This window comes from Rhinatrema bivittatum, chromosome 4, assembly GCF_901001135.1.
Source record: "Rhinatrema bivittatum chromosome 4, aRhiBiv1.1, whole genome shotgun sequence".
NCBI lineage: Eukaryota > Metazoa > Chordata > Amphibia > Gymnophiona > Rhinatrematidae > Rhinatrema > Rhinatrema bivittatum.
Window position 1 is genome coordinate 121,076,894 of NC_042618.1, and position 18,481 is coordinate 121,095,374.

The window sequence follows — 18,481 nt, forward strand, 5'->3', positions numbered from 1 at the left end:
GCGTGCTGCCTCGTAGGCAGGCCCAGTTAATCCACACTTCCTCGGAGACCAAGTAAAGATATACGCCTTACCTTGTCTTCGGCGCTTCCCGGCTGCGACCCGGGCGGTCTCCGGCTGCGGGGGGAGAGGGTGAGTACCTTCACGCCACGCATAAGGAAGTGCACCCGCTGCCTCTAGGCCGCTCCCGAACCCGTCTCGCTCGGGGGCCAAGTCCACGCCGGGACCGAGGCTGCCTCCAGGCCGCGCCCGAACTCGTCTCGGTCGGGGGCCAAGCCGCGCCCCCGAGCCCTTCTCACTCGGGGGCTAGGTCCCTGCCGCGAACCGGCCACCGGACCGAGGCTCTCGCTTCCGAGGGACCACGGAAGTCGGCTTGGGAAACTCAACTGGGTGAGTGACCGCCTGGTATCACCACAGGAGTGCGGGGCTTGTCTTCAATAGGTTTCTTCTAGGAATTTAGTCGTTAGAATTTGGAAACACGCTCAGCGAGCGTGAGGTAGCTCCAAACTGCTTTGGAGATGGTATTACTGATTTGCTGCACTTCCCGTGGGGGTATATGTACCCGTGCTGACGTCAGATCAGTCTCCAACTGCTAGCACGAGCACACTATACCCATTTGTTTTGAGTCCATCTGCTACACGCTAGGAAATCATGCTTTATTACAAACTGTGCCAATTTCCCTCAGGCTCAGGTCTCAAAGAACCTTGACCAAATGCTATATTCTTTTCTACTCCATATCTTAGGTATTACTTCCATCTGATTCTGTGATGTCCTAAAAGTTGTGTGGTACACTCCTGTCCAATGAGCACCCTACAGAAGCATCTATGCCCAGATGCTGAATTAAAGGGCATATAATCTACATTGTAGCTTTCATCAATTAAGGCAAAACAGCCTAATGTAAGTAATGTTACAGGTAAGAAATCTGAAACAATTCTCACCAGAAAAAAAAAATATATATATTTTTAAAGGGAATCGTGTGTTTGTGTGCCATTTTGTACCTGTCTGAAAAATATTTATTAAGCGAAGCCCATGTGCTTCTTTTTCTTGTTAATCTCTCTACTAGTGTAAAGCTTTAAGAGGGACTTGAGGATTCATCTACTGCAAACATTGTCACTTAGGGGCCGATGCAATAAAGTCGCGTAGAAAGCAAGCACTGAACAGTCAGCGCCCGCTCTCTTAACGTGCCCCAGGCAACCCTAGCACCCCCTTACTACTGCGACCCCAAGTGGTTTTCGTGACTGCTGTACGTTTATCGGTGTCTGTTTTCCTTACCGGCGAACGGTAGTCACGAAAACAGACACCGAGTTTATCGGCGCTGGTTTTCCTTACCGGCGGGCGGGCGTCACGAAAACCAACGCCAATAGACCTGGCGTCGGTTTTCCTTACCGGTGGATGGCAGTTACGAAAACTGACACCGGGTTTATCGGTGTCGGTTTTCGTGATTCGGCTGTTCACCAGTATAAAAACAGACACCGATAAACTTGGTGTCTGCTTTTGTGATGGGTCCGACTGTCACTTTTTTTTTTTTTTAAATTTTTCATCCTACTTAATACGATATTAAGTAGGAGACAGTACAGAAAAGCAGTACTTTTTTTTGAAGTGCAAAGCTATTAACGCCTGGAGCAGGCGTTAATAGATGACAGTTAAATATGTGTCTGAGATGCACATTTTTTTTTTTTTTTTGCATCGGTAGTGAATGCCTAATAGCCTCATTCACATGCATTTGCATGTGATGAGTGCTATTAGATTCACTCCGTGTTGAACGCGCGTTGAATATGCGCTAATCCCCTTATTGCATTAGGGGATTGATTAGCGCCTATTCTACCCATGTCCGACTGCCGGTTAACAGTGCACTTGACTGAACGCACCATATTGCATCAGCCCCTTTAAATTTTATTGTACTGCTCAGTTTTGTGTAATCTTAAAAGGGGGATCCCTATATACTATTTGGTAAGAGCATTACTGTAAATGTATCACGTAATCACTTACATAAAGAAGGAACAGCATCACCTTTAAAAATCAATCATCCCTTTTTACTTTTTAACATGGTGCTTGTAACTAATAGAAATGGAACCGAGCCACTGCTATCACTGCAGAAGGGCAGTGCCAAAGATGGAGCTACACTGATGTTACTGCAGGCACACCGATCCCTATATAGAAATGTTGTGATGTCACTATCAGCATTTCATAGGCACAGTAATCTTAAAAGACAAGTTCCTGTTATCCCGAAACACTGGAATATAAGGGCAGTTTATTTTATAAAAAGATGCTGTTCTCAAATTCACTGACTCATTACAGGGTTTATTCACAGTAAAAAAAAAAAAAAGTCTTCAAATAAATGACAGCAGTCCTTTAATGTGTACAAATCTTTAAAAATTAAAATAATAATTTACTGATATTTCAGTATCACCACTCCATATCTTCTGAGCATTGTCGGTAGTCTCAGCCTGGTCTCCATAACATTGGAGAGAAGTTCCATTCACTTTCTGAGCGAAGATGGCAGTTGGGTTTAAGAAAAGAAGATGGCAGTTGGATTTAATAAGAATTTGCCATATTGGGTCATATCGAGGATTCGTCAAGCCCAGTGCCCTGTTTCCAACAGTGGCCAAGCCAGGTCACAAGTACCTGCCAAGATCCCAAACAGTAAACAGAGCCCATGATGCTATCGTACAGCGATAAGTAGCAGCTACTTAATAAGTTATTGATTTCTCAAGGAACTGGAGTTTATTCTCCCATCTATATTTAGAATATCCTCTGGCAATAATGTAAGATTCTTGGGGTGCTTGTGGTTAGGTATTCTGAGAGGCAACAAGCTGAGTAAGGCCCCAGCTGTTGCCAGGATGCTGCAAGACAAATCCAGAGTCTCTCTACAAACCTGGCTGCCTTCCCTGCAAGTAGATTCAAGGGGTGCCGATCCTCTTGATGGCTTCAAAATCCCGAGATGCTGTTGCTTTGCTGATAAACGAGCTTTTCCTTAGAGAACATGCAGAGAGGAAAAATAGCCAGATATGTTGATTTCAGAGCTGTTACCTGAGATCAGGGGGCATGTGATGTGGGGGTGATAAAAAGTCTAATGTTCATCGTCATCTTCTTGAAGGAATGTTTGTTATTAGTGGCTGGGGTGGGCAAAGACATTTTATTGCAGTCTGATTATCAATCTTTCTTTGTCATTTCTATATCATAACCTTGAATTCCCATCTTTTACAGAAATCAAATTGTGAAGGGGGCGGGGGCTGCCTTGAAGGAGTGTGTGAGTAAACTGAAGTGCTATCAGCACATTCTTTTTCTGATGACTGTGCCTTTTCAAGAAAATCTGAAATGTTTTTATTTTTGTTGAAGGCCACATACTCCTAGTTTCATGCCCATAGTGTCAGTAACTGGGCTATGCTTAGTAGTCAGGGCCGGTGGAAGAATATTTGGTACCCCAGGTAAACCTTTGGTTATGAACCCCCTCCCTTTTCCCATTTTCCCTATTGGCAGCAGTGGCTACAGCATCGCTCCCTTCCTTTGCAGTATTGACTGACACAGCATCCCTCTGGGACTCACACTGGCTGGATTTTGCTGCCTCCAAAATTTTGGTGCCCTGGGCAACTGCTTAATTTGCCTAATGGAAGCACCGACCCAGTCATTCTACCACACTCTTGCGAGTGTACATCGTGTGCAAGTCTTACAGGGAATGATGGAAAGGAAGACACTTAAATGAGGAAGAAAATGTACTCCATGGCTAAGAGCAAGATCAGATTTTGGAGACCATGTTAAACCCTAGTTCAATTTAAATGCAAAGATAACATTATAGCACTTTTTTTTTTTCTAAACTCAGAATACAACTGTTTTTCGTTGCAAAGAGCCTGCTTCCATCTCTGCATAATTTTTTGCACAATTCCATCTTTTGCAGGCTCAAGGCACTCATGATTGCAGTGGTTCCACAGAAATATAGCGTTCCCCATCACTGCATCAATTACTTCGGAATAAACAAACCAAACAAATCTTTACTCTGCATCTACTAAAAATTTATTAATATCATAAAACAAAAAAAAAAAAAGCAACTTTAACTATTCACAATTGAAGTGTGAAAATAATAAGGCAGCCATCAATGGAATGATTTCATATACACAAACGAGTCAGAAGAGACTTCAGCTGGCCAGGTGGAAACAGCAATGCTATTTCCAGGCACGTCAAGCTTGTGAGGGAAGTAGCCATAGAAAGTCCATCTCCATCTTAAAAGTTAGAGATCTAATGATCACAGATTCAGTGGGCGCATCCAGTACTTTTTTCTTCTAGAAACTCAGATGCAAGGCCGGCCTTGGGGGAGAACCAGAAGATGGGGAAATAGGAGGAAATTAGGGCTACCTCCCAGTGCTTTGTTCCCTGGAACTGGCTGCAGAGTTCAGACACATCCTCTCTTCCACCAGCAGGAGGCACAAGAGAGCCATGCTTTTACCTGCTAGTGCCTCTTCTGCCACTGTCGTGACATGGGAAAAGCATCAGAGGTGAAAGAAGATTGTAGAGAGGTTTGCTCCTCGCCCTCCCCTACTGATGCTTTTCTCAGATTTAGAAAACTTTTTTGTCACGACAATATTTGTACATGTGTTGCTAATTACTTAAAGTAGCTGAAAGAAGAAAAAGAAAAGCAAATACATAATACTGCCAACAGTTATTAAAATTACCCAAGTACAGAATGGTTAATAGGATGGACAAGTACCAGGTTCTAGCACTGCTCTGTATTGTCCCTGGTAATGGCGTCTCAGTTCTACTGGCCAGTGCACTGCAGAGAGCATCCCTCTGCTTCCTGCTCGGTTCAGTCTCTCCCCTCCCAGGCACCAGACTGCAGAGATCAGGAGGGGACAGATTAGACTGGAGTAGACAGAAAAGAGTAGAGAAGAGCTACTTTTGCATCCTAATCCAGTCCCTCTCCTCCTGGAATTTTTCAGGGACTGATGCAGAGGAAAGAAAAAAGTGCTGGCATTAAGTACCTTCAAGCATGGCAGAAATAAAGCCTTGGATATATCTGAGTTCCAAATTCCTTATAGGTCTCATTAGACTGATGAGAGACAAAAAAAATAAGCCAAGCAGCTTACCTCTAGCAAATGTTCTCCTAGGACAGCAGTTCACCAGTTACACAAGGGTCATGTAACCATGCACGACACCAAACAGAGCCTTCCAGAGCTCTCTGGAAAGGCAAAAATCATTTTTCTGATCTTATTTTGACTGAGAGGAACCCCCTTTTTCTATTTTTTCACTTTTAAAACAGCCCAAAAATTATAAAAAATGGACCCTAGAAGGGATGCAGTTGAGCTCTACCCCTCAAAGAGGCTGTAGAGAATGGTCAGTCCAAATCTACTATCCCTACGGGAGATCATGTCTAGACAGTAATGGGATGTAAATGTGTGGATTCCAAGCTGCAGCCCTGCAAACTTTGTTAATGGAAGTAAACCTTTGAGGAACGGCTGTTGCCACCATCATGGTTGTAATGATATGGACCTGGACATGGCTCCTTTATGGTCAGGCCTACCTGGACATAACAGAAGGAAATACAATTAGCTACCCAATTAGAAATGGTGAGATTGACCCTGAAAGAGGTTTGACTGGCTATCTTTGGGAATTAGCTATACAAACCTCAAGTCTTCCTTTTCCTGCGCCACTGAATGGATACGTTTTAGCAGAGTTAAGTCATTACCTGGCTAAAGATCATCTGCACAAAGGGAGCAGACGTAACAAAACCCACACTAAAATTGGAGTTAAGTCTTAGTGCAGGTTTTATTTAACACATGCGCTAAAAAAGTGGTACCCATGGGATGCAGGAAGCTAATGATATGCAAATAGACCAAAAGTAAAAACAAAGCAGGCCAAACATCTCTGTTTTACTTAACGGCAGTTTTGCAAGTCATTACCTGATAAAAAAACAAAAAAAAAGTTTTTACCTCCCTAGTGGAACTCCCTCCCTGCTGTCTTGGCCCAATTTGCAGGGCTGGATGGGTTGGCCTGGCAAGTCGTCCTCCCCTCCCCTCCCAAGCATGCCAAACTCTCTCCCTCTTGCCTTCAAAAAAATAAATCAGGCTGGAGCAGAGCTCCCACTTTCCAAAACCCCCTCCGACCCATCAAAATAGATAGAGCCCTCCAAATCCTCCCCCTAGCCAGGACCCTCAGCCGGAGAAGACCTTACCTCCTCCAGCTGGGCTGGTCCCTTACTGGCAGCCAATCGGTACCTCCACTGTTTGCTGTCAGTGAAAGGACCAATCCCATTTCAGAATTCTGAAAAGACAGTCTTCCGAAAGAGGATGGAGAAATTACTACTTACCTGATAATTTCTTTTTCTTTAATAAGGACAGGTGGGATCCAAAACCAGTGGGTTACGCACCTCTACCAGCAGGTGGAGACAGAGCAAAGCTGATGTCACGGTATATACAGCCCTGCACTGACATCAGCCCATCAGTATTCTCTGCAAAAGCCAACTGTGGACAAGCTAGCAAACTTGATTATTAACAGATAACCATTCCAGCATTCAACCAACAGGAAAACACTGAGCTCCAACAAGGAGTACAACAACACTAGTCTAGGGACTGGAGTAAAACTTACCAGTAACACCTCTGGAACACGCAGCCATGCAGGATGACAATAGCACAACCATCCGGCAGCCAAGAGCGGGAAGGTGGATCCACCTGTCCTTATTAAGGAAAAGGAAATTATCAGGTAAGTAGTAATTTCTCCTTTCTTAGCATATGGACAGATGGCTCCAAAACCAGTGGGATGTACCAAAGCTATTCCTGAACAGAGCGTGAAGCTGCCTGAGGTCCAAACACCACCGCACACGCAAAGATTTTGTCCCCGACCCCAGCCAGCATATCCAGGCGGTAATGCCTGGAAAAGGTGTGTATGGAGGACCACATCGCAGCTCAGCAAATGTCAACGGGAGACAACAATCTAATCTCCGCCTATGACACTGCCTGAGCCCTAGTGGAATGAGCCCTAACCTGACTAGGCCACGGCTGCTCAGCATCCATATAAGCGGCTGTGACTACCCCCTTGATCCAGTGGGTTATTGTAGTCCGCGAGCCCTGTTTACTCCCCCTGTGGAAAATAGACTGGCGATCTGTCTTCCTGAGAGGTTTAGAAATCTCCAAATACTTCAAGATATGCCTCTTGACATCCAAGGGCCATAAACAGGTGATATTCCTCCACATCTCTTTCCCTGTCCAAAGATGGCAGGGAAACTGACTGATTCAAATGAAAATCCGAGACTACTTTTGGCAAAAAAAAAAAAAAAAAAAAGGATGAAACAGTACGCAGCCGTAAAAGGGCTCCCGGCAAGACAAGGCAAGGCCTGCAGTTTGGATACTCTACGTGCAGAACAAATTGCCACAAGAAACACCGTTTTCAAGGTCAGTAACCTCAAGGCGAGGCTATGCATTGGTCGAAAAGTGGGGCCTGCCATAAAATCCAAAACTAGATTAAGACTCCACAAAGGCACCAGAAACCACAAGGGAGGACAAAGATGCTTCACTCCTTTTATGATACCTGCCCCAACTGGATGAGTCAACAAGAGTCCACCTGTACCTTTCATGAGTTAAGGGCCAAACCCTTTACTCAATTCATCTTGCAAAAGTTCCAAAATGTGCAGGATCTTAACTGAAAGAGGAAGAACTCCTCAGTCTTCACACCAAGCCTCAAACACTCGCCAAATCCGCACAAAGGCTAAGGAGGTGAAGAGCTTCCTCGCTCATATCATGGTGGCCGTCACCGCAGTAGAATATCCACGCTTCAGCAACTGAGCCCTCTCAAGGGCCATACCGTAAGACAAAACCAAGTCAGATCTTTGTGAAGAAAAGGTATCTGCCATAACAGATCCCTGTGAGCCAGAAACTGGAGGGGAGAGTCCACCAGGAGCCTTTGCAAATCTGCATACCATGGTCTCATGGGCCAATCTGGTGCCACCAGAAGCACCATTCCTGTGTGACTCTTGATCCTTTGAATCAAACTGCCCAACATGGGCCACAGATGAAAGGCAGCTTGCACTCAGGCCACTCCTGCATGAGGGCATTGATGCCCAAGGACTTTTGATCTCTCCTGCATCTGAAGAAGTAAGGAACCTTCGTATTGTGAGACGTTGCCAGCAGGTCCAGAAATGGAAGGTCCCAGCAATCCACTACGAGCTGGAACACCTATGACAACTCTCATTCTCCTGGAGCCAGACTGTCTGCTGAGAAAGTCGGCTCTTACATTGTCTTTTCCTGCAATGTGTGAAGCTGAGATATCCTGAAGATGTACTTCCACCCATTCCGTAAGTTGGGCTATTTCCTGCGACACTTGCTGGCTCAATACCTCCCTGCTGATTGATGTAAGCCACTGTTGTTGCATTTTCTGACATTATCTGGACCACTCAACCCTGCAAGCAGTCGCTGAATCGCAAGCATGCCAACCGGACGGCACTGGCTTCCAACTGATTGATGCTCCAGAGAGACTCTTCTATACTCCAGCGCCCTTGAGCTGTCAACTCCTGACAGTGAGCTCCCCAACCCTGGAGGCTCACATTCATCATGAGTACTAGCCAGTTTGGTGATCTTAGGGAAACCCCCTTTCTCAGATGATCTGCTTGTAACCACCACTGCAGTTGCATGCAGGCCTCCATCGGCAGGTGAAGCCTAATCGAATAGTCCTGAGACTGTGGGCTCCTATGGGCCTGTAGAGTGTGCTGAAGAAGCACATATGCGCCCTTGCCTATGGCACCACCTCCAGAGTTGCCACCATCAATCCGAGTACCTGTAGATAAGACTACACTGTAGGGCATATAGTGTTCATCAATTGACACACCTGCACCAAGAGCTTCTTAATACAGCATTCCAGCAAGAATATCTAAGGTTTGGGATGGCTGAAGATTGCTTCTGGCCAGGTTCACCACCCAACCTAGCTTCTGCAACAAAGACATCACCTTGCGCGGGACCTGAAGGCTCTCTTCTATACTCTTGGCCCTAATCAGTCAATCGGCTATGCATGGGTGAACCAGAATTCCGTCCTCTCTCAACTCTGCCACCATCACCACCATAACCTTGGAAAAGGTTCTGGGCGTGGTGGCCAAATCAAAAGGCAGTGCTCGAAATTGATATTGTCGTCCCAAAACTGTGAAACACAAATTATTGATGCTCTAGCCAGATGGGAATATGAAGGTATGCCTTTGAAGTCCAGAGACGTCAGAACTCCCCCGATTGTACTGCTATTATCACTGAGCGTAATGTTTCCAAGAGAAAATGAGTCACCTACAAATGATGTTTGATCCCCTTGAGATCTAGGATGGGGCAAAAAAGAGCCCTCCTTCTTGGGCACAACAAATAAATGGAATATTGGCCCGTATTTTCTTGTGATGTGGGCACTGGAAGCACAGCCCGCAGTCTGAGGAGCCTTGACAATGTACATGCCATTGCCTGACTCTTCTGCGGTGAGCTGCAGGGAGACACCATGAAAACGTCCAGGGGAACACTGTGAAACTATAGAGCATATCCATGCTCCTGGGGGTGGGTCTGCAGACCTTCATTGGGAGGCTCTCTATTACCCAAGCTTGCACCCTGATTGGGCTGCCCGAGACCTACCCAAAAGTTGAGCTCTCTTAAGGTTGCTCCTCTGTAGGGTTGAAAACACTTGAAGAAATCCCTAGTATGACATCTTGTGTTGGATAAGAGCAGCGTCTGTTTCTTATCTTCTGGTAACTGAGGAATCTGGGACTCACCCCACTTATTGGCCATTTTTTTTTTTGCAGTTCGCTCCCAAACAAAAGCAAACCTTTAAAGGGCAATTTCGTAAGATTAGACGTTGAAATTGCATCGGCCGACCAATTTCTAAGCCATAGCTGATGCCTGGCCGCCATTACCAAAGCCACCCCTCTGCGAACCAAATCGTAGCCCGAATTTGCCAGAAAGGCAGTGGTGCGAGCCACCAGGGAACAACGAGAAGCAATCTGTAAATTCATTGCCATCACTTCAAAGGCCTGCTTAAGGATAGCCTCAATTCTCCTATCCTGTGCATCCTTCAAGGCTGCTCCCCCTTCTATGGGGATAGCCATCCTCTTGGTACAGCACACACAAGTGCATCCACTTTCAGAAAACACAATTGCTCTCTTGCAGCTGGATCCAGGGGGTATAGATCTTCGAAGGCTCATCCCCCTTTAAAATTAGCTTCCGGGGCACTCCATTCAAGATCAATCAAATCTAGAATGGCCTTCATAATAGGGAACAAACATGAAGCTTTACGTAAAGAAATCAAAATGGGATCTTTCTTTGGCTCAAACATGGATTCAGGCCCTGGTAACTCCAGCATCTTCAATGTCTGGGAAATCAGAGCCTGTAACTCATCTCTATGAAAGAAACGCAACATAGTTCTAAACGGCTCCAATTCTGGAGGAAATTCCCCATCCTCCAGGGTGTAAGGATCGGCATCATCATCTGTGCCATCTAGGTCCCTATTGGGGAGACCTGCAGCGTCTAGGCATTACTCTGATGCTTATCCACAACATCATGCATGTGGGAATCTGCAGTCTATGGTCATGAACTGCTAAGATTGGCTGGGGCAGAAGATTGTGCCTGAAAAGATTCCACCCAAGAAAAGGTAGAGGGATCCATGCCAAAACCAGGGGGTGTCAGTCCTGCGTCCACTGAACTACCTTCCCCTGCTGAGGAACAGGGGAGCCCCCAGATCAGGAGACACCTCCGACAGCTCTTTTTCCGTTCCTGAATCAAGCTGGGAAGAACCGGGTTTAGTAAAATCAGATGGAGGCAATTCTCCCTGAGCCTCCAAACAGCACTGACACAAGTTAGAGGGCTGAGATGCCAGAATATAGCAAGCAGCACAAGAGCAAGGCGCTTTGGCGCCATCCGGTTGTCAGTGCGTCTGAAAATAGTGCGCCCAGCTGTGTTAGCGCTGCAAAATATAGGCACCCAAAATTTATGCACTCAAAAATTAGGCACGCAACACGGTGCCCTAAGCACACAAAACTGAGCTCCCACCAGAATGCTCAGACAGTACATGTAAATAAGTGTACATTTGTGTATGCACGCACAATTAAGCGCCCAGGCAGGTGCCCCTCACACCCAACCAGGTGCCCAACTAGGCAAACTGGATGCACAGCCAGGTGCACAAGCACGAACCAACGTAACTGAAGAGGGTAGTCTAAGGTGCAAGAAAAAACGCATGAGAATGCCGCCGTGGCCTACCATGCAGCGAACTCAAGCCTGAGATAGGGGCATATACAAAAAGGCTGCTCAACCCACCAAGCTGCCCATGTCCCCTAAGCTCCCCCAGAGGCGGGAATGAGCATGGAGACTGGAGGGGAGAGGAATCCCTTCCTTTTTTTTTAAATTACACTTTACCTCAGCTCAGCCCATCTAACTGTATACAAGGTTGGTCTCTGGCTGCGGGGTGAGAGGGCAAGGACCTTTACCACTGCACTCGGCTTCCTGCACCCGCTGCCTTTCAGCTGGTTTTTGGGTTTCGTTTTTTTTTATATAGCTAAGTCCAAGCCGGCTGAAAACCAGCTACCGGACCAAGGGTATATATATACCATCAGCTGGTAGAGGTGCATAACCCATTGGTTTTGGATCCACCTGTCTGTATGCTAAGGAATGGTCCTTTTACAGACAGCTGATAGTGGAGGGACCAATGGGCTGTCACTAAGGGAACAGCCCTGCTGGAGTCTTCTCTGGCTAGGGATCCTGGAAGGAAGGATTTGGAGGGCTCCATCTGTTCTGACAGGTAGGCACGGGTTCCAGAGAGTGAGAGTTCTGCTATTCTATTTTTTTGTTTTAAGATGAGGAGGTAGCCGGGAGGGGAGGGAGGACCCTAGGACCAGAGTTATTATTATTTTTTTTTTTTTTAAGGTGAGAGGGAGGGGGATCGGCATTCTTGAGAGGGGAGGGAGGGCTTGCAATGCCGACCCACTTGGCCCAGCTCGGCCTGACCCTATCCAACTTTTTTTTTTTTAAGGTAAGAAGGGTTTGACATGCTTGGGAGAAGAGGGGGGATTTGCCCAGCCAATCCACCTGACTGATACATCCTGTCCAAGCTGGGTTTGATGCCCTCATTTCTACCGCAAGAAGTTTAACTCCTGCCTCTGACAAGGCGTTAAATGTCTCACTGTAAAAGAAGGTGCACTAGGCAGACTCCCACTATTGCGCCTCCTTGAATTGCTAGGAAATAGCTAATAAGGCTTATTACCCTGCAATTAGCATGAGATGTGCTAATTTTGCTGCATATGTTTCTGTCTCTAAAACCCCCGTTACATACCAGAGTTAGGTTAGTGCTGGAAAACCCATGCTAAAACAGAAGTTAAAACCCACAGTAAGGTCAGCACAGCTCGTTACATCGGACCCAAAAGGAGACAGCGTCAAGGGCATTCTGAGGGCAGGGATTACATTTAGCCAGGTACTGCCAATATTGAGGGCTGTCTGGATAAGTCTGGTTGCTACGAATGCTGTCAAAGTTAGTCAGGTAACTTTTACCTGTCTAACCAGGTAAGTCCTGCTGAGCATACTAGCTAAAGTTAGCTAAGTAACTTTGGCCTAGATTCATCATTTTGCTATAAATACAGCAAAAATAGTGAAGTCCATCACATGCTGCGTTTACTGACCGGACAAAAGAGAGAGATTCTGTAGAGGTTCACAAAAAAGTTATCTATTTATACCACTGTAAGAGAGGGCATTATGAACTCAGGGTGAGGTCTGGGGGAAGGGGGGGGGGGGGGGGGCGCAGTTTTATATGCACAGTCATATGTGCGAACAGCACAGTTACCATCAGTGAAGATTTTATGTGATTTGGAGAGATGAAAGGTGAAAGAAAAGTAGATTTGTACCATGTTCTCTCTACCTTGCTTGATTACCTAGTTTGACTGCAGCTAGGTAGAGAGTGCATCAAGCAAGGTTCAGATATAAGTGAGCCTCCCCAGTCCCCTCCTGAAACAGGATTTACGATAAATCCCATTTTGGTCGTACTGCACAACTATCACAGGCATAATGCTCAGGAAAAAGGTGTAGTTATTTCTGGTGTTAAATCCCATGATAGTGTGTGTTATCGCATGCAACGTTAACCAGCCCTCATTTCCATTTACTCTGCCCAAACGCCTCCCACTTGAAGAAAAATTTTAAAATTTGCATACACATTTTGCGTTGTGGTATTTATCGCATGTGTTATGGCGTTACCGCGGGCGTTAGGGCCATAACACGATTTGATAAATGACCCTGTTTATTAGCTAAATTCTCACCCCCAGCATTATTTAATAATCTGTGTGCTTTGTCACCACACTTCCAGGCCTATTGAGATCAAATAAATAAAAATGCTGGGTGGGCTTTCTATGGGCTGGAGTATGCTCCATGTAACCTTTCTATGGGCTTCAGTATTGTCCTCATAGCGTCTTACAGGAAACAAGGGGCTTTTTCACCTTTATGGACATATGGGCTTAGGGAAAAATACTAGCAAGATGACTGACTGACACCGCCTTAGGAAGGAACTTCGGAGACTTGCAGAGCATCACCCTGCTATGGTGAAATCTAATATAAGATGGCTAAGCCACTATGGCCTGGAGCTCACTACCAAAAAAGGTTACCTTCCAAAGGCAGCTTTCATAGAAACATGACGGCAGAAAAAAGCCTCTCTCTAGACTACTACGCCTGAGATTACTCCAGTGATTTCATGGGAAGCCTGATGGAAGATATTTTTTTTTTTGTCCAGTAATTTTTCCTTTTTTTTTTTTTTAAATTCCAGCTCAGTCAGAATAGGACTAGGATCAGGGACCATAAACTACCCAGGGATTTCTTTCCCCCTATTTTATATCCTCTCTGGACTTACTTTTGTTCAGACATTGCAGCAACAGTCTTCATGGGCCCTAAGTTTGGCCACAAGGTGTCGCTGTTGTGGTAACTATGACCCCCCCCCCAGGGGCTGGGAGTGTTGCCTCTTCAACATTCTCAGCCCTGGCCAACACAGGCAGCAGAAGACCTAACCTTGAAATAAAGCTCAGGTCATAGCAATGCACAGCCCTGCCACTGAGCCAGCACACTAATGAACATCTTCTGTTTGCATTAAAGACAGAATCTGAAGTCATGGGCTTGCTTCTTGGACATAGTGGGGAAAATGAATAAGGCAAAATCAAATGAACAAATTTTCCTCGACAGGAGAGTCTGAAAAAAAAAAATACATTTGGCAGGATATCCTACTGGCAATAGCTGTGTTAAAGAAAACCACAGGCTAGCTCAGCAGGCTTGTTGAAGAAGAAAATTAAATTTAAGTGCCAAGAATCCTAACTAGAATAAAAACCAAACTGTGAAGGAAAAATATGTAAGAGAGGTTGGTATAAAAGTCAGAAAAAGAAGATCATCATTTTTTTTAAGAAACTGCAGGGCCATAGCACTAGGAAAAAGCATCCAACCATTTCAGTGGATGACGAGGGACAGAGGGGAGCTGTGGGACTGCAGCAGCACTGGAACTATCACACATTAGCAAAGAAATATTTTTGCAGTTCCAGAAAACGCTGGAAGATTCTGTCCATTTGGTACCAAGCACAATTATTTAACCAAGTGTGAGATTCTATGAATGGGGTTGCCTTCAAAGAAAAGCAACAACACTACCATTATTCCAAAGCACCCACATGACAAAAAATTTTTTCACAAGTAGAGAAGCAAAATAATGACAAACTTCTGCTTCAGCCACACGATACTCTTTTTAACCGTACAGGAGTTTCCCTGAATATTTAAGATAAATATCTCTTATGAGATATTTGGTGCATAAGCAGTGTTTTTATGTGTAGACACTGACTGCATATCAAATGCAACAGATCAAGTCACCTGGCTGTTAGATCTTCACACCTGAAACCCAGAGAAAATCTGGATGATTCATAGTGGCAGCTAATTTTTTTCTTTTGCTTTACCAGCACAAGTAGTAGCCATTAGAGGTAAAATCTTGGGTAATGAAGTGGTTAAAAACATGAGCATAAAAACTCCTCTGGCTGCCACCTTCAGTCAGCGTCACAAGGGCATCCAAGACACTGGGAATCAATAAGATTGCCTCATGTGACATGTTCTGTGTTTGGATCATCCAAATCACAATAAGCGAACTGAAATGATACAATATAGAGAACTTAGGACTTGGAGAGGGTGCATCTCCTAACTTTCACTACTGTCCTCAAGATACCACAGGAAAAAAAGTGAAGAGGTTACAACAACAAAAAGAATATAAGCATATCTAAGCTCCTGTTTAAAGAGAAGAAATTAACTCAAAGTGCTTCAAGAAAGATGCTTTTGTTAAAAAAATAAAAAAAAAAATTAAACATTTTTTAAAAAGTGGCAGAAAAGAGAATGACGTTTATAAAACTCCCCCACAAGACTGACACTTTTAAAGAAGTGAAAAAGTGCAGCTAAAGGGAAGCACAGGCAACTATGGAAAGGGGAAAATGACTCAAATTTCACCAAATTAGAATGCATTTTTGGCATCCACAAACAAATCCATTCATATTTAAATGAGGTAAGCAATCAAAGGCATATAATGAACCATACATACAAGCCTAAAAACTGAGGAAGAGTGGGAGTGGAAGGGAAAGGCTTCCAATTTGTAAATTTGGATGGAAAATATTAATTAAAAAAAAAAAAGTACTCATTCAATTTTCTTCCAGTCCCATTATTGCTATGTTTTGTTTTGAAATGCTAATACAACTATTAATGATGGAATACATTTTTGATAAAGCTCACAAGTTATACTCCCTATGTAGAATTTTGAGGTATGAAATTTTCTGAAAATAAGTTTTAATAGACAAAAAAAAATCAGTTGAAATTAAATTTGTACTTACTGCATTCAGTAGGCTAGTTCAAAAAACACACATGGTTAGAAGTATTCACATCGCTCAATTAAAAATTTACTTACCAACTATTTTTGTAACTTTTTTTTAAGCAGCCCCTTCTAATCTCCATCTCCCCCCTCACAGCAGCCGTGTTCATTTTTAAAAAAAAAGTCAACTTTTTTTTTTTTTTTAAAAACTAGAGAACTTACTTGTGGAGGGAGTATTCAGGTTAGCGACTGGGAGGGAAGAGGGTGTTTCTAACAAAATCATACTGTTAAGCTAATCTAGAGCGCGCACACTCACAGGGACATTTGGCACCAGCAGAGACACAATACGGCCCGCAGACAAACAGGCACAGAGAACCTCAAGGAAAAGGATCTTACTGCTGCAGTCTGAAACACACTTTGAAGCTATGTACTCACTGAAGCCTTCAAGGCTGAAAATCTTAATACTTTTTCTTTAATAAAACATTGGTTTTTAAGGTTCAAGCCTTCCCTTGGATCTATTCTTGTAATGTTTCCACAATGCCCAGTTTTATCACAGTTCGACCTCTTGGATCTCAGAACAGTTAGATTCAAAAAAGTAACACAAATGTGTGTCTCAGACACACACAAAGGATTTCCCCCGGTGTCAGGACTATCCAAGATGAACATGTCTTCCAAAGAGGCTGCCTTCCGAACACAAGTCAGTTAGGTCCACCAGGTAATGGAAAAAAAAACAAACCACGTCTTCCTCTTCCACAAGTTCTCTTTCACCATTCCACAGAAGTTCACATAATGGAAAACAGTGTTCTCGAAGGCAACCACACCAACTCTCTCTCTCTCTCTTGTGGACTTTAAATCCACATGTGCACCTGACCAGCCATGATTCTTGCGTCTCCGACCCTTTGTAGCAAAGTTGTTCCGTTGGAACGGTCTCAAGAAGTAGTAGCAACTTGACAGGGTCACATTAAACAAAAAGACGTTTTCCTGGAAAACTCCCCATGCTATTACGAGTGAATTTTGCCTTCTGCAATTCACATGTGCAAGATAGACTATTACAGTTTCATGATGAACAGTCCAATTCTTCCCCACCCACATTTTCTTCACACAAAATTTCATATTCCCTGAGGACAGGGGGAGCAACTGTACACATATAATTAAAATATCACATATCTTTGAAAAAAACAAAACAAAACAATTATATACAGAATCAGGCTGCCACATTATCATTTGCTAAATTATTAAAATGAATTTCTGATTTATCAAGCCTCCTGTCCAGTTGCCATAAAACAGGCAGTAGATAGGTGAATGGGGCCTTGGGGTATAAAGGATTAAAGAGATTATGACTAAGAGAACAACAGGTATCTGCTGTTCAAGATAAGTCTGACTGGAGAGGAACTGTGGACCCTGATTTCTTTTCATTATTATTTACATTTTTTTTCCCCTGTTTTAGTGTTGATGTCCAACCGATAAAACAAGCGGGATGAGGCAGCCCAAAACCAAGGCTGCCACCTCGACGCGGCTTAGTCCCTTCCCTCCGTTGGAATCTGGTTTATGGCTGTGGCCCATTCCTCCCACTTCTGGGAGGACGTGCACAGTGGCAACATAGAGAAACGTCCCAGCAGAAAACAGCATGGCAACGCCCGTGGCATTCACTTCGGAAAGTGCTTCTTTGCTGCTCTGTGGGATGGAAAACAAGAGGACAGAAAGCATTAAGGGTGGCAGAGCTGACCTGAAATGCAGAGGTTCAAACAGAATCGCAGGGTCAATCTGATTTCACTTAACCGTTTCTTGTAGTATTAGGGCCATAAGGAACAGTGATTACTAAGAAGCACTCAAGGGCTTAGCCATTAAAGTGTTAATCTTTTTCTGTTGCCAGGCAGTTTTCTCATGCTCCTCTGCACTCCTAACCCTGCTGACACTTGCCCCAATTAATGCTATGAGTTTTCATTTTATAATCTTCCCTCTCCTATCTACACCAGCTATTGCAACAGTTCTCAGCTAGGAGCCAAAAATCTTGGCTCTCTCAAGAACCCAGTCTGTATGTATGTGGCATATATGTCTGACCAACAGGTGCTGCTGTGGCATGATGGGCTGTGAATATTTCCCTCCCTCCTTCTCTGGGGACTGTGCGCATTGCTTCCCTAATATCCCTAGGCGTTGTTGGCTCAAGGAGTTTCTCTTTTTTAGCTTTCCAGGTGGAGATATTACAATATCCTTTTGTAAACAATGAGAAGGGCAGAAAATAAACAAGTTTCAATATTGATTTAATTTAACAGAGAAAATAATGTGTTGTAGGAGAAAAAAGGTCTCTCAATAACTACCCAAGACAAAGCAGCAAGTGTGCTGATTTCTATATATGTGTGTGTCACAACAAAGGACATTTGAAATATAAATTATTTGGCTGCTAAAAAAAAAAAAAAAAAAATATATATATATATATATATAATATGACATTTATATAATTCTCTCTCTTGTTTAATAACAGTAAACACACTTTGGCGACATATTTACTTGCAATTTTATTAATATTGTTATTTATCTATCATCAAATTCTGACCTTGTAAGATCTGTACTGTTAATAATGTACCATTAATTTGATACTCCGGCTCTTTACGCCCCTGCCAATCTAGTTTAACTTAGTTTATTTTAATTATATTATAATTTCAATGTTATCAGCGATGTATCACTATTT

At 44.0% G+C, this 18,481-nt stretch overlaps 1 protein-coding gene across 1 annotated transcript in view; it reads right to left on the reverse strand.

The window, feature by feature from the left end:
• Positions 1-13,642: 13,642 nt before the first annotated feature.
• The window catches only part of SLC39A9 (solute carrier family 39 member 9), a 117,074-nt gene continuing 112,235 nt past the window's right edge, over positions 13,643-18,481 (reverse strand). Inside the window, exon 7 of the mRNA XM_029598798.1 lies at positions 13,643-17,466. Within this exon, the coding sequence (XP_029454658.1) occupies positions 17,236-17,466 (231 nt within the window). The 3' untranslated portion in view covers positions 13,643-17,235. The remainder of the gene's footprint in view (positions 17,467-18,481) is intronic.